The following is a 15005-nucleotide window of genomic DNA, read 5'->3' on the forward strand; positions in this document are numbered from 1 at the left end:
AAGGTGCTCTTATAATTGCAAAAGTAACCCATGTTCATCAGAGGCGATTCTTTGAAACAGAGAAAACTATAAAGGTAAGAAATAACCAAAACTTCGGTGCCAGAAGACCACAGTGCAATGCTTCCCCCTTTCTTGTTTCACATGGTTTATATTACACAGGTGAGTATCTGTAAATATACAATGTGAACGACACGCTGTGGGTACACCTGTAGTCTATGCAAGGTGCACGCTGCTTTCTTACAATGCGCATTCACAATCTTACGCAGAACTCTCTGCAAACACATCACAGTCACGCACATCGCTGAGCTACCACTAACAGCGGCATTCCTCTTACTGGACACTCAGGGGTCCACACAGTCATTTATTAAAGCATTGGGGAGATGTCACACTACCCTCAGGAGGACATGCAACTGTGCATGCCCTGGAAAGTGAAAGTGAAGTCGCTCAGTTGTGTCCGACTCTTTGCGACCCCATGGTCTGTAGCCTACCAGGCTCCTCTGTCCATGGGATTTTCTAGGCAAGAGTGCTGGAGTGGGGTGCCATTTCCTTCTCCAGAGGATCTTTCCAACCCAGGGATCGAACCCTGGTCTCCCGCACTGCAGGCAGATGCTTTAACCTCTGAGCTTCCAGTCCTGGAATTGGGTGCAATCCCAGTCATTCTGAATCCCAGAACCTCCCCTAATTCCACGGAGGAAGCATGCCACCTTCTACTGTTAAAGGCTTTCTCTCGTGTCTCAACCACATGTACTTCCTTTAGTGAATCTCCTCTCCCCAGACACAGTGGGTTCTCTGTTATTCTCGTGGAAGGCGTGCTATCTTTACCATTAACAGCCAGTATTTGTTAACTGCTGCTGCTAAGTCACTTCAGTCGTGTCCGACTCTGTGCGACCCCATAGACGGCAGCCCACCAGGCTCCCCCATCCCTGGGATTCTCCAGGCAAGAACACTAGAGTGGGTTGCCATTTCCTTCTCCAATGCATGAAAGTGAAAAGTGAAAGTGAAGTCGCTCAGTCGCGTCCGACTCTTAGCGACCCCAGGCTCCTCCGTCCATGGGATTTTCCAGGCAAGAGTACTGGAGCGGGGTGCCATTGCCTTCTCCGTCTGTTAACTATACTGACCCATTTTTCAGTTTTCCCTTTGCGTGTTCTCTTGACCCCCAGAAACTCTACTTGTTATGTTGCTTACTTAGTCAAATCGTTTGTTCAAAATTTTCACTGCTTTCGTGCTTATAAAGCCTCTAGTTTTGTTTTCAGTTTACTGTCTTTTCAAACAGAATGACTTATTCAATGCCCTGGACCTGCCTTGAGCACCGGCTTCTGGGTGTCAGGGTCCACCTACCTTCCTGGGTACACTTTCTCCATCTCAATCCTCAGGGCCACTTTCTAAGCAGCCCCCAACACCATGCAGAGCCCCTGGTTCTGCACATTTTTTAGCTACTCTAAAGGGAGGAATGGGGGAGAGGGAGGGTAGCACCCCTGTCCTGCTATAATTCCAGGGAGGGAGTAATTGATTACTTCAGCAAAAGACCACTTGGGGCTCTTCTATTCACTCATCCATTCGGTGCCTCCTACCCGCAGGCAGAGGGGAGCGTCGGACCCCAGCCCTGCCTCCAGGAATCCCGGGGTGGTGACCCTGCGTGGTGGGATCTCGGAGCGGGGAAGTCAGCGGGCCGAGGACAGAGGTGCCGGGCTCGCACGGGGGAGGGGACGAGAGTGGGCAGCCCCGCCCGGCGCATGCTCACCTCAGGGTGCTTGCGCCGCATGTGTCTGCTCATGGAGGCCCTGGTGGACACCTTAGTCCCACACAGCTGGCAGCTCTGCGCCTCCACCTTGTCGTGGGTGAGCTGCACGTGCTTCTGCAGCATGTACTCGGTGACATACTTCTTGTCACACACGGAGCACGTCCACTGCTTGCCCACTGCGCGGGCGCATGGGGAGGGAGAGACGAGCGTGGGTGGTGAGGGGGTCAGCCTCTAGGTCGCAGACCCAGTCACCCACCCCGAGGTCAGGCCTTGGAAAGACCCTCCTCCCACCCAGGAATGCTTCAATCAACATCTGAAAATGCGAGCATGAATATTCAAAAGTTTTGTGGCTGAATTTTAGGGGGGAAGGGGCTTCATTAAGGCACAAAAGTGTCAGATATTCTGAAAAAGTCCACATAGAGCCTCACAGCCAAGCTCTCCACACCCTGCACGCCCAGACGGCCCCAGCAAAAACCATGGCAGCCGGCCGGATGGTCCCCAGGCACTCCCAGCTCACCCGTGTGGATGAGCTTGTGTGTCTCCATCGTGTTTCTCTCACTGAATGTTTTTCCACACAGTTCGCACATGAAATCTTTAATCCCTGCAGGAAAAGGCACATTTAACATCACATTTCTCGAGTGTTTTAACTGTATACAGCATCAGTCTTGTCCATGACACGTTTCTGTATTTGTAAAGGCTGTGGGGGCTGCTAAGTTACCCAGAGATGACAGTAAGCCTTCATTCCCCCATTCAACCTGCAAACTGTGGCTTGAAAACCATCCTACTGCAGGTGTCTGAGTGTTCAGATCAGTGACTTGGGCTGGGGTGGTCACCCTGCCCGCCTGCAACCTGGTAACATGGAAGCATCAAGCCGTCAGACCGTTGCATTCCCCAAGCTGACAAAAAAGGTGGGCCCTCTGCCTCTTAGATAAACATTTGCCCTAAATGTAAAGCACGGCAAGTGACTTTCAAGTCTGCTTATCTCGGTCCTATATTTGCTGGGCCCCTGGTACTGAGGATCCCATGTTCACGTGGCTCCTGGCGCGAGAGCGACAGAGGCCACTACACCCCAGTGGGTGGAGAGTTGTGAGACCCCCAAGGAGGCGCAGGACCCAGTCCCAGGAGGCGAGTGCTTCCAAGAAAAGGGGAAGCAAGAAACGGATGGCCTCCCCCAGGAAAAGGAGAGCCGCATGCTTTTGTGAAAGCCCAGTGCCCTGGGGGCTGGCATTCCAGGGGGACCCAAAGCAGACCTGTGTGGTGGCCTGGCCGGCCCTGGGGGCAGTGAGAGAGGTGGGCACACAGCTGGGCCAGGCACTAGCAAGACTCAAGTCCATTTTAGAGAGAATATGAACCAACCAGATGCTCCTGCTAACTTCACACACAGCTCCACCACCCTGGGAAGACTGTCTCTCATTCTGCTGTCGATCTGATTCTGTCTTATATACACGTTCACCCATAGACAACCGTTTATAAGAAATGAGCTCGTGAATGTTGATGAAAGTTAACATGCACATCTCATCACTTGAAGGATGCACTGTCCTTTAAGGTGGACACACAATTCAGCCTCTGCCCTGCTGATAGACACTTAAGGGGTCCAGTCTCCCGTCCAGATGACATGACGATCATGCACACACACATGCCAGGTCTTTGTCTGATGGTTTCTCCTGGCTGAGTGGGAGGGAACGGCACTGAAGGCATCGAGGGCGGTAACCAGGACCTGTGTGTTTGGGGGACGCAGGGGGCTTGTTGCAGGGATGGGGGAGCTTCTGGGAAACCGGTTACTTATCCAGTTTCCTAAAGCTCGACCAGAGAGCCAGGGGCCTGTTGGGAGCTAGAGACCCTGCGGAGCAGCGGCGGCTCTGCTCGAGCTGTTCCTCACCAGCGGGCTGGTGCCTCTGCACCAAGCACCACGGACTCACCCGTGTGCCGCTTATAGTGCTTGAGCATGTTGACCTTCTGCGCGAACTTGCGGTGGCACTCCCTGCACTCGTACTCCTTGATGCCCTTGTGCAGCTTCATGTGGTGGCGCAGCGCGTGCTTGGTCTTCATGCCTGCGGGACAGGGCGGGTTGGCGCCCCACCTCGGGAGCCGCCCATGCCACACCCCACACCCTGCCCCCAGTGCCCACGCCTGCCCCCCACACCCCGCTCATCCCCCGCCCTGAGGGTCCATGCCTTACCCCACCCCCATGTCCTTCCCTGCCCCCACGCCCCCGCGTGCCCATGCCCCACCCCCACTCACCCCGAGTGCCCATGCCCCACCCCCACTCACCCCGAGTGCCCATGCCCCACCCCCACTCACCCCGAGTGCCCATGCCCCACCGCCACTCCACCCCAAGTGCCCATGCCCACCCACAGCGCCCATGCCCACCCTGAGGAAAGGTATGCCATACAAGATGTGAAAACAGGCCCCAGTACCTGCCCTGGACACCCCTCCCCATCCGGCCAGGCCCACTGAGCAGCACTCAGGACTCAGGTGTGGTTGTCCCTGCCCACCTGGGGGCAGGGCCCACCAGACCTGTCCCCTCCAGCCCTCCCCACCTCTCCACAGCTCCAGAGCGGTGGGAATGGGGCTGGAAGAGCTGTGGCAAAGATGGGGCTGGGGCTGGGGGTGGACTTCCACCCAGCATGGCCAGGGCTAAGACACGGGTAGAAACTTCTAGAAATGTCCGTGTGCAACACTTACATGCTGCTTTTGAAGCATGTAACTAAGGCCTGAGGCAGGAAAAACTATTTTGTATAACCATTTGTGTTGTTTAAAAATAAATATTTTTTGGTTAGGTTCTTGTGTTACTTTTCAATAGAACAATCTGCACTGTTGCACAGGGTTACTCTGGAGAACAGACAAGAAACTCTTGCCTCTGGGGAGGGGGACTGGAGCTGCCCGGGGTGAGGAACTTCTCACTTTCTGCTCTTCTCTGGTTAACTCTTTAAGTCTTCTACACGTAATCTTATTTTATGAGGCTAATTAGCAGTTGATCCAGTGAGTAGAATTATGGGACATTTGTGTTTGCTTTATACCTTCCTGTTTAATTTTAAAAATCAAGGAAAAATAAAAACTTCATGAAATAGTAAATTTTTAAAAAATGCTAACGGCATCAAGACAAACTTTTAAATCAAGACAGACTTGATTTGTCCTGTATCTGAAGGAGGGTGGCCCTGCCACTCTTCCACACACACAGCACTGGCAGCCGCTTGGAACCAAAGATCCACAGCTCCAGGCCTTCCTCAGTTTTGGTTTCTTTTTAAACAGAAATGGGTTAAAATTTTACCATGGACTGGGATTATCTCTTTCTATCTGATTATACTTAGTGATATGAGCTATTTTACTAACAGGTTCATTTAACTAATTTCACCTGATTAAAATAAAGGTCATTGTCATCACCGGCCACAGAAAGTCAGTGTCGACACACAGCTGGTCCCTGGAAGCAGCTGAGGGGTCTGCACCTCCACTGAGACCACACGGTGATTCTGAGGGCACTCTGTACATCACACACGGTGATTCTGAGGGCGCTCTGTACATCACACACGGTGATTCTGAGGGCGCTCTATACATCACACAGCCACGCTGCACTGTCTCCCTGCTCTTAAAACAGCTTACCTATGCCTCGGTTTTATCCCCTGCCTTTGACTGACTTTTCTTTTTGACCCACGGTTAAATACTCTGGGTCTTCTTTTCTGGTAGATGACTCAGGTCTGGGCAACGCCCCCCACCAGCCACTCGGCCTGCTGCCCCTTCTGGATGACGGCCAGGCCCCCACCTGCCCTCACCTTTCCCACACTCCGCACACAGGTACTCCCGGATGTTGTCATGGACACGCATGTGCTCCTTCAGCATGTCCTTCCTGGCAAAGGACTTCCCACACTGCTCACAGGCATGACTTTTCACACCTACGAGCAAACACAGGGCAGGCTGTCACCGCAGGGAATCCTGACCCAGGGTCACTGCACGAGGGCAGCACCCGGAAGAAGCACATCCCCTGGCCCAACCCAACCCACCCCTTGCAGCTGGAGCCCTGACCACTGAACCCTCCTTCCTTGGTCTCTGCAAGGACCCAGAGGGGGACTGGACAAGGAGGGGCTGAGTTGGGAGGAGTAGCAAGTATGGATGGAGAAGGACCAGCCGGGAGATGATGACGACCCCCCAGGGCAGGAAGCACGCAGAGGGGCCTGGCGCTGCATCCTCCCAGGCCCGGCTACCTGTGTGGATTAATTTGTGCCGCTCCAGGTTCCCGATGCTGTTGAAGATCCGCCCGCAGATCTCGCAGGGGTGGATGTACCTGAAAGCAGACACAGGCTCAGGACGGCACACAGCCTCGGCCGACCGGCACACGGAGTGCACTTGCATAAGCGCCTTTATCAGCAAGTGGGGTAAAAAAGGTGCTATGGGGGTGACAAGGGGCCCGAGACTTTAGCCTCCATCTGGGCTGAGTTGTCCCCCTCGAAGTTCAGATGCTGGTATCCTGACTCTGCACCTCAGAACGTGGCTGAGCCTGGAGATGGGGGGGGGGTCTCTGCAGAGATCCTCAAATTAAAGATGAGGTCACTGGACGGGCCCTAACCCAGTAACTGGTTTTCTTTCAAGCAGGGACACAGAGACACGCGCAGAGGGAAGGCCATGAAGACACACCCTGGCGCCAAGGAGAGAGCTGGGGCTGACACTCTCCCATGGCCACAGGGGGACCCAGAGCTCGGCCTCAGCATCGACATAACATGTCACTGTTGTTCAGGCCTCCGGGTCGCGGCCCCAGCGGAGGACTCGGCTCTAAACAAGGCTGTAGCCTGACTCACCCAGACACGCAGTACTGACTACTGGCTGCAGCCAGATGGGGGAGCTGATGTTCACAAAACCTAATTACTCTGGGGAAAAGGGTCTCTGGTCCTATGTAGGCAGGTCTGCAATGCCGCCCACTGCTGTGGGTCCCAGAGACTGTGCGAGCTGATGACCAAGCAAGGAGCAAGGCCAGCGCATCCCCCAGGCCGGCCCAGGGCTCTCAAAGGAGACAGGTTGCTCCGTGCCCAGCCCTCTCTCCGCACCACCCTAGAGTCCCGGGATCCTCACTTCTGCACGTTGGGGTCGGGCAGGTTCTCGCGGTGGATGACCATGTGGGCGTGGTAGGTGGCCTTTAGGGCGAAGCGCCGGTGGCAGATGCTGCAGCCGTAGCCCTTCTCCTTGTGCACCTCCATGATGTGCTTCAGGTACTCCTTCCCGCGGCCGAAGGTGAGCTGCGGACGCACACGCTGTTCACCTGCGCACGCAGCCCATCCCCGCGGCTAACGATGCGCCGCCTCCGCGCAGGCGCCCCGGGCACAGGGGGAGAACCCGCCTCCACGCAGCAGAGAGGAACTCTAAGGTGCAGGGCCAGTACCCGGCAAAACTATGAAGCAGGGGGGCCGTTAAGAGGCAGACCCCAGGTCCTCCTGTAACTCTCACAGCAGGTCCCGTCCCCCACCCAAGGCAGCTTCTAGAACTCCTCTCCTCTGCACTCAACCGACCCCATCTTTCCCCCACGCCCAAAGGTCCTGACAAGTGCAGGGCCTGGTGCGGGTGCCCAGCACACAGGGACCTACTTTGTGAAACCACAGGGTCTACCAATTGCTGAATATGGAAACCTCCCCCTGCACCCCCAGCTGCTAAGCAAGGCCCTCTGCTGTATGCGAGGGCACGGCCAAGGAGAGAAGCCCCGGCGCACAGGTCCACGCTGGTCAGCCACACAGGCACCGTGTGGACCAGACTGGTTCTGAGACGGTGGTCCCTGTGATGGTGATAAGACCCACAACCATCATCCCGGAGAAGCGACGAGCCCTGGGGCACCCTCCAGGACTTCTGTGAGGGCCCCACCCAAGCCTGAGCCTCTGTGGGCCAGCAGCCCCGCTACCCCATGCAGTCAGCAGCCGTGGTCCGCTTACCTGACACCTTTTGCAGCTGTATTTGTGAGGCTCTGAGTCTGCACTCTCGTCTGAATGGTCATCATTTTCTTCTGAGGAGATCCCAATCTTGCCAATAAACTCCTCTCTCTGGTGGTCATCCATCAGCGCGATGTCCTGCAAGACAATCACCGTGTTCTGCTTCTAACGTGCTTGGCAGAAGCATTAACCGGTGGCCTGTACACTAGGTGCAGAAACTATGTCCTCGGGTCACCTGGAACACCCCACCCCCTGACGATGGTGCCATCAGGTCCTGCTTGCGTTCACATGACTCTGCATGCCAGGGCTGGAGCTCCCAGGAACAGTCCCTGAGACGGACGACGCCTGGAGGGCGTGTTCTCCATCCTCACTTGGGCACCTACCACTCTTTCCTTTTTCCCGAATCAGCACTTCTCCCCCGAGAGCGAACCCGAATCCTCACTACCCTGCACACTGGCAAGCTCTCATCTCATGTTCCTCAAAGGTAGGGAGGGAAGCAAAAGCCCCTGGCCTGATCCTTGGTCTTCTCCCAGGAGGTATCTAGCATGGAGGGTTTTTTTGTTTTGTTTTTTTATTTTTATTTTTAAACTTTACATAATTGTATTAGTTTTGCCAAATATCAAAATGAATCCGCCACGGTATGCATGTGTTCCCTATCCTGAACCCTCCTCCCTCCCCATATGGAGGGTTTTTAATGTGAGCCCTTTAGGTGGGCGTGAAATGCAGCACTCAAGAGAGCTCACCTGGAGAGCAGCAAAAATATCCCTCAGACCCAGAGGGCTGGCCCCGCCCCCCCGCCCCCCCGCGCGCCCCGCGCGCCCCGCGCCGAGGGCTGGCCCCGCCCCCCCGCGCCCCGCGCTCCAGGCGCCTGACTCACCTTGAAGTGGACGTGGATGTGGTCCCTGAGCACGTCCACACGGAAGAACTTGCGCCCGCAGATCTCACAGGTGTACTTCTTGTCGCCGTGGGTCAGCAGGTGCTTGTTCATGTTGCTCCTGCAGGAGAACACCTGCGGGCAGGAGAGCGGGGGCGGAGATGCCTGTTACCACGCATGTAGGGCCTCACTGAGAGAACATAATCGGGCACAAAAATGCGGTAGTTTCCTCCCAAAATATAAGTTGCCACAAATCCTCAGTGTTCAAGAGAAATAATCCCGTGGTGCTGCAATCATGATCGTTTAACCATTTAAACTGGTGCTTACATTGTAATACAGAACTAACTGTTCTTTAGTCTTCACCATACACTACTCTGCTCACAATTTTACTCAAATATTTCACTGGAATGGGGCCTACCAAGAAGAGTAAGTCACACAAACAGCTGCAGTTTTCTCAAAGTGGGTATCAGAGTTACAGTTTGTGTTCCCTATTTCATGCATAATTATTATCACCTCCCTCAATTTCTCTGTATTTCGTGTCTAAAGTGATAAGTGTGGGGACTCCGCCATTCACCCAATCAATACTAATCCAGATGTGCCTGCAGAGACCACCCCCACGACCCCACTGATCTAAAGTCTCTGGCCGCATGGCTTTCCCCCGAATGGTCAAATAACCAGAGGAGCAGGTCTCCTTAGCACTCTTCTCAGAAAGAGACCAAAACCTGAATGAAAGGGAAAAAGGTTCACAAGGAACAGAGGCAAATGTTGTTGAGGGACATTTCCGTTCAAGATCTGCAGGTGACTTGGGGCCGACAGCCCTGAGACCACAGCCCAGGGAGGCCGGGCCGCAAGTCAAGTCAGCAGAGCAGGAAGACGGGCACCTCTGGGGAGGGACAGAGGCCCTGGGTGTCCCCCAGCACCTGTCTTCTCCAAGCAGACAGGGCTGGAGACAGGTATAGCTGGAGGCAGTGAAGAAGTCAGTCCTGGAGACATTCAGGTTCCTTTGTTGCCGGCATCCCTCTGTGAGCATCCAGTGAACATCTCACAGAATAAAACGTGTCTGAGTGTGAGTCACATAGCTGGCTGGTTCACGCACAGGGTATTCCAAGAACACAGGAGGGACATGGTGTTGTCACTCCTCAGAGCCAGTGGTCGGCAGGCAGGATGAGCAGGATCCGTGGACACAGGGCAGCCTCATCCACCCCTGCCTGGCCACCTGGGCTCAGGTGTGCATTCTGCGGCACCTGCTCCCCCTGCCACTCCAGCCCCTAAACCCACACTAAGTCAGGGCCTGCACTGTGGGTCCACGGGCCACACAACCCAGCTGACCTGTTTGCTTTGTGGTTTGGAAAAAAAAAAATCAGGAAATTTCCCATAAAAACATGGATTTCCGTTTTCTCTTGAAAAGGTCAAAAGATCTGGCAATGTGGCCACCTGCCAGCAGGCTAGGCCAAATCACAGCTGGCCAGTGGCCTGGGGTTTCACTTTTCCATCGTCTGGACCTGGTGTCTGTTGAGGGTGCACCGATGCTCCAGGGCCACGTGGCTCCCGTGGGCTTGTGGGACTGAGAGCCTGGGCCTCCCGAGTGGTGGGAGGCAAGTCTAAGAATGGAGCAACTGCAGGGGGCACATGCACAAAGACCACCACCATTTCCCGTGTAAGCTGACGTGGCCAGGACGGCAGCACTTGGACAGGGCTCCCCACGCAGGGCTGATCAATGCCCCTCCTGGACGTGGCCCGGGGCTATTCAGATAGTCGGTGCACTCTGGAAGTATAGGGTCTGCCGAGCAGTCGGGCCTCTCTGACGGCCAGCTCAGACAGCCCAGCATTGATTTGCTTACTTGGGGCACAAGCATCCATGGACATGCATGGCGTGTGTGGCCGTGGCTGGGTCAGTGTCTCACTTGGAAATAGTGCGGGAGGATCACAACTGACCAAGATGTAAACCTAGAACGTCCAGCCCCCTCCACCACACGCGCCCGGCTCCGGGCACTGGAGATGGAGCATGCGCACTTTGGCAGCATCAGCGGAAAATCCTAGCTGAGCGGAGACAAGGCTGAGCTCCTTCACTGGAGATCCACCTCGACAGCAAGAGAGCAGATGACCGGAGCACCGAGTAACGGGACCCCGTGGCTCAGGACACCCGAGTATCCACTCGACCCTAAACCTTCTCCCCCAACCCCGTCCACGCGTGCAGTGGGTAGAGCTTTCAGGTTTCCCATAGAAAAAGGTGAGCTGGGTCCCGGGTACCGCACCGACTCGTGTTACCTTGCCGCACACCGGGCATCCAGACGGCTCCTTCCTGTAGCGCACCAGGTTCTCACCGCCGCCGGCCTCCACGTCTTCCCTCTTCACCCGCCGCACTCCTGAAACCCCCGCCCGCGAGAGTCAGAGTCAGTGCGCACCGCACGCGGGAGCCCTGGTCCCTTCCGACGTCCGCCATCTGCCAGGGGCTCGCCCAGCCAGCAGAGGTCAGGGCTGCCCACGGGTGGGTCCAAGGAGCCAGCAGGGTCTCTTGTCTGTGATGCACTAGCGCCACCTGCCGCTCGGAGACGGAGCCCGGGCGATGGGGCAGGAGCCCACGCCACAAGCTCCTTACCGCCTGCCGCACCTGACACTTGCAAATCCAAGGGCAGCGAGTTTTACAACGCAGAAGAGTCAGAATGCGTTACCGTAAGGAAGGCATTTGTGCTCAACCTAAAGGCTCAAGACAACGGTGGGATTCTTTGAGACAGCTGAGAGTAGGCGGGAATACTTATTAAAAAGATAGTAATATTCATACTTAACATTAAATCAGCCCAATCAGGATCAAGGTAAACAGTAAGACTAAAAAAAAAATAAAAAAATTAAGGCATAAGTGTTCATGTGTGCGTGCTCAGTCACTTCAATGTCTGACTCTTCAACCCCATGGACTGCAGCCTGCCAGGATCCCCTGTCCATGGGATTCTCCAGGTAAAAATACTGGAGTGCGTTGCCATGCTGTCCTCCAAGGAATCTTCCCCACTGAGGGATCAAACCCTGGCCTCTTACACCTCCTGCATTAGCAGGCAGGTTCTTTACCACTAGCACTAGCTGGGAAGCCCAAGTGTTCATAATTGGGGTCAAAACAGACTGAGAAGTTCTCAGGAAACAAGGAATTTTTGGATACAAACAAGAAGTTCCTTCTCAGGGTCTCTTACTAACCACTGACCTGTCTTTCTGGGGCATTCTTGCATAAACCATGTGAACACAGAGCCAGGCTCAAACATGGCTGGCAAAGTGACCTGGAGACAAACAGTTCCCAGCAGTAAAGCATGCAGGTGTGCAGCTGGTGTGGTTTACGCTTCTATATAGAAGGGAAGGCCATGAACAGCCACAGAGTATTCGCTCATTCCCAAGGAAAATGATTTGAGCTGTGTCAGCTGTAAAACATTGTGAGATAAAAGTTGTATAAAGCAACCCACACATGTGTCAATCAGGAAACACCTGACTTCTCCAGGTAATGGCAGCTCTTAGGGGCCCACCTGGGGCTTGATAATCAGGGTCCAGTTCAACCAGGCCAGCAGGTCAGCTCAGTGGTTATCCCCACCGCAGATGGTGAGGAGACAGGCCCAGGGGCGTGCCCAAGGCCACCTACTCACAAAGTGGACACCAGGCCCTTGGAGCAGCCCCAGATCACAGAGGGAGTGGTGGAGCTTATGAACCAGGTGGAGAAGGGCCAGGTAAAAAGGCAGGATGCAAACGTGAGGCAGGACGTGATCAGGCATGTATTAAAAGCCACGATGACACACGTACATACACAGCTGTGTGCAGTGGTCAGACTTCACGTACGAGTTTGTTATCTGACCTTTTTCCTCAACAGGCATATATACTCCATTTGTAATTCTTTGTAAAGTGACTTTTTTTTTAATAAGAAGGTGCTCTGCTCAGTGAGTGCTGCTTACAGAGGCCGGTTGGCAAGAGAGCAATGGCCTGCAGAATAAGGATTGTGCTGTGCTTAGGCAGTCAGTCATGTCCCACTCTCTGTGTCCCATGGACTGTAGCCCACCAGGCTCCTCTGTCCATGGGGATTCTCCAGGCAAGAACACTGGAGTGAGTTGCCAATGGATCTTCCCAAAACAGGGATCAAACTTGGGTCTCCTGCATCGTGGGTGGATTCTTCACATCTGAGCCACTAAAGCTGAAGTGCCACTTAAAAAGAGGGTCTGTCAGAGCAGGTTCTTGGAGAAAACCTCAGGTGAGGTGCGTGCTCAGGACACACCTGTGGCCCAGGGGCCCAGGTCTCCTTCTTCTCTTTGGTGCCCTGGCCTTCCCGTCGGGTCTGCCCTGTGGGGGCCCCCCACACACACACCTCACTTCCTGTCTTACTCCTTCCCTCAGTTGCCCTGCCACGTCCCACCCCAATACTGATCCCACTTAAGTCCACCTTGTCTTGTGCTGGCCTCTCGTGAACCTACCACATGAAGGGCAGCCCCAGGCCCGCCAGACTTGGCAAGGGTCATCAGGGCCCTCGACAGACAGAAGGGGAAGAGGGGGAGTCACTCGTGGTCCCAACAGCATCCTCCTGCAAGGCTCTGCTCCACCCACATGGCTGCAAGCACACCCCATGTGGCACTTCATACCCCATCTTTTCCCTACTTATATCGGAAGCATTTCCTTAATATTAAACTCCTTGGAAAAACTGTTTTGGGTGACTGAGGACGTTCAGTCCCTCAAAGAGTCCAGTTCCCCTGATATCCTCCCCACGCCCCGTGGAATGTTCAGCGCCCCGTGGAGTGTTAGGGACGGCTCCGGTTCCCACTGACACGTGACGCGACCATTCCCCGCAGGACCCGAGGCTGTGCCAGTTCCTGTGAGGCAGCGCCTTACAGCAGGCACCCACGGGGGTGGGGCGGCATCACCCATGCCCACAGGTGCGCTCACCTTCCAGGTGCCGCCTCTGGTGGTCGAGCATGACGTCCTTGCGGTAGAACATCTTGTTGCAGACCTCACAGGCGAACTTCTTGTCCCCGTGCTTCTTCTTGTGCTTGGAGAGGTTGCTGTTGGTGGAGAAGAACCGGAAGCACATCTCACACTGGAACGTCTTGTCGTCTGTCGAAGAGGTTGGGAAAGGAAGCGGCTTTTAGGTGCGTGACACTGAGCGCGTGTTCCCCTGGGGCTGGCAATGAGGCCGAGGGGAAGGGCAGAGTCAGGAAAAGGCACTGCCGCCACCATCTGAACTGAGAAAACACCCTGCCCGGCCAGGCCTGAGGCATGTGCAGAGTGGACAGAGCTACTGCCCAGCCCATCCCCTCACCCCCAGGACACACATCTTCAGCATCTGGGGATTCCTAGTGAGGCAAAAGGCCTGGGCCCTCACCCCCTAACCTGACTGCAGCCCCCACCCCTGCTTTCCCCACACCCACTTCGGACAAGCTGCCTCCCACCCCAGCCCAGGCTCAGCTCCCCACCCCAGCCCAGGCTCAGCTCCCCACCCCAGCCCAGGCTCAGCCCCCCAGCCCCTCTTTCCCCCCACCCCACCCAGGCTCAGCTTCCCCAGAGCCCAGCTATCACCTGCCCCTTCTCTCCCACCTGGCCCTCCATGGGCTCCTCCCCCATCGCACATAGACATCCCCCGTTTCTCCCACCTGTAAACAGATTGCCTTGTTCCTAGGGCCCCTTTAGGAGATACATACCTTCCACCTCTACCCCTAATGAAGGCTCTGGAAATACCGACGGCCAATATCCCAGCCTCACCCCCAGTTCCTCCCCAAAGGTGGCCAAACTGCCCACCAGGGCCTCTGACAGTCCCCACCCTGCTCTTTCCTTCCAGGCAAGCAGGGCACCCCTCAGCCCTCCTGCCCACCCCCTAGCCCTGAGGATCTGCTCCCCATGAGTGCAAACAGAGGGGCCATCGGGGGACCTGCGTGGCCCTGGCCTCTCGTCAGCTGTCCACCTTGGTCCCACCCACCTGGCCTCCGCCAGGGGATCTCAGCCAGCACTCTCCTCTCAGACTGGTCCCCTGCTCCCCCATCTCATGTCACCCCCTAACCCCCATACCCACCCTGCTCCTGCCAGGACGCGTACCTGCCAAGGTCTGTCACCTAAACCAGCCCCATAAGGGAGTCCCCACTACCCACTGGCCCTCCTCCAACCCAGGAGCCCTGTCCCTTGTCGCCTGTGTGGGTGGGCGTGACAGTGTGCTTCCTGCTCCGGAGTGAGGGCCAGAGGATGCTCTGCATCACACTCATTTCTGGGCCCTTGGTTACAGCCCACTGACCACTTCCCGTGGTCAGTCAGTGTGTGCTGAGTGCACCAATCCCAGAGTTAAGTTTCATTTTCTACATTGATTCTGACTGGGGTTCTCATTCTGCTTCACAATGGACCCCCATCCCAGAATCTCAGCCTGTGCACTGCAGACACTTGGGCTGATCATAGTGGAGGAGGATGGGTGGTGGGGGTGTCCCACAGTCGGCATGCTGAGCAGCATCCCTGGCCTCCCCCGCCCCAGATGCTGGCAGCACCC

The 15005-nt window shown here is 55.6% G+C and overlaps 1 protein-coding gene across 2 annotated transcripts in view; it reads right to left on the reverse strand.

The window, feature by feature from the left end:
• PRDM15 (PR/SET domain 15) overlaps positions 1-15005 on the reverse strand; it is a 68619-nt gene that overhangs the window by 9140 nt on the left and 44474 nt on the right. For both annotated transcript variants that reach the window (XM_070376514.1, XM_070376520.1), the window contains exons 12-21: positions 13424-13591; positions 10790-10887; positions 8525-8656; positions 7651-7785; positions 6803-6966; positions 5941-6020; positions 5512-5631; positions 3661-3792; positions 2259-2342; positions 1742-1917 (exon numbers count right to left, since the gene is read on the reverse strand). In XM_070376514.1, coding sequence (XP_070232615.1) covers positions 1742-1917; positions 2259-2342; positions 3661-3792; positions 5512-5631; positions 5941-6020; positions 6803-6966; positions 7651-7785; positions 8525-8656; positions 10790-10887; positions 13424-13591 — 1289 coding nt within the window. The remainder of the gene's footprint in view (positions 1-1741; positions 1918-2258; positions 2343-3660; positions 3793-5511; positions 5632-5940; positions 6021-6802; positions 6967-7650; positions 7786-8524; positions 8657-10789; positions 10888-13423; positions 13592-15005) is intronic.

The sequence above is a fragment of the Bos mutus genome, chromosome 1, assembly GCF_027580195.1.
Source record: "Bos mutus isolate GX-2022 chromosome 1, NWIPB_WYAK_1.1, whole genome shotgun sequence".
Taxonomy (NCBI): domain Eukaryota; kingdom Metazoa; phylum Chordata; class Mammalia; order Artiodactyla; family Bovidae; genus Bos; species Bos mutus.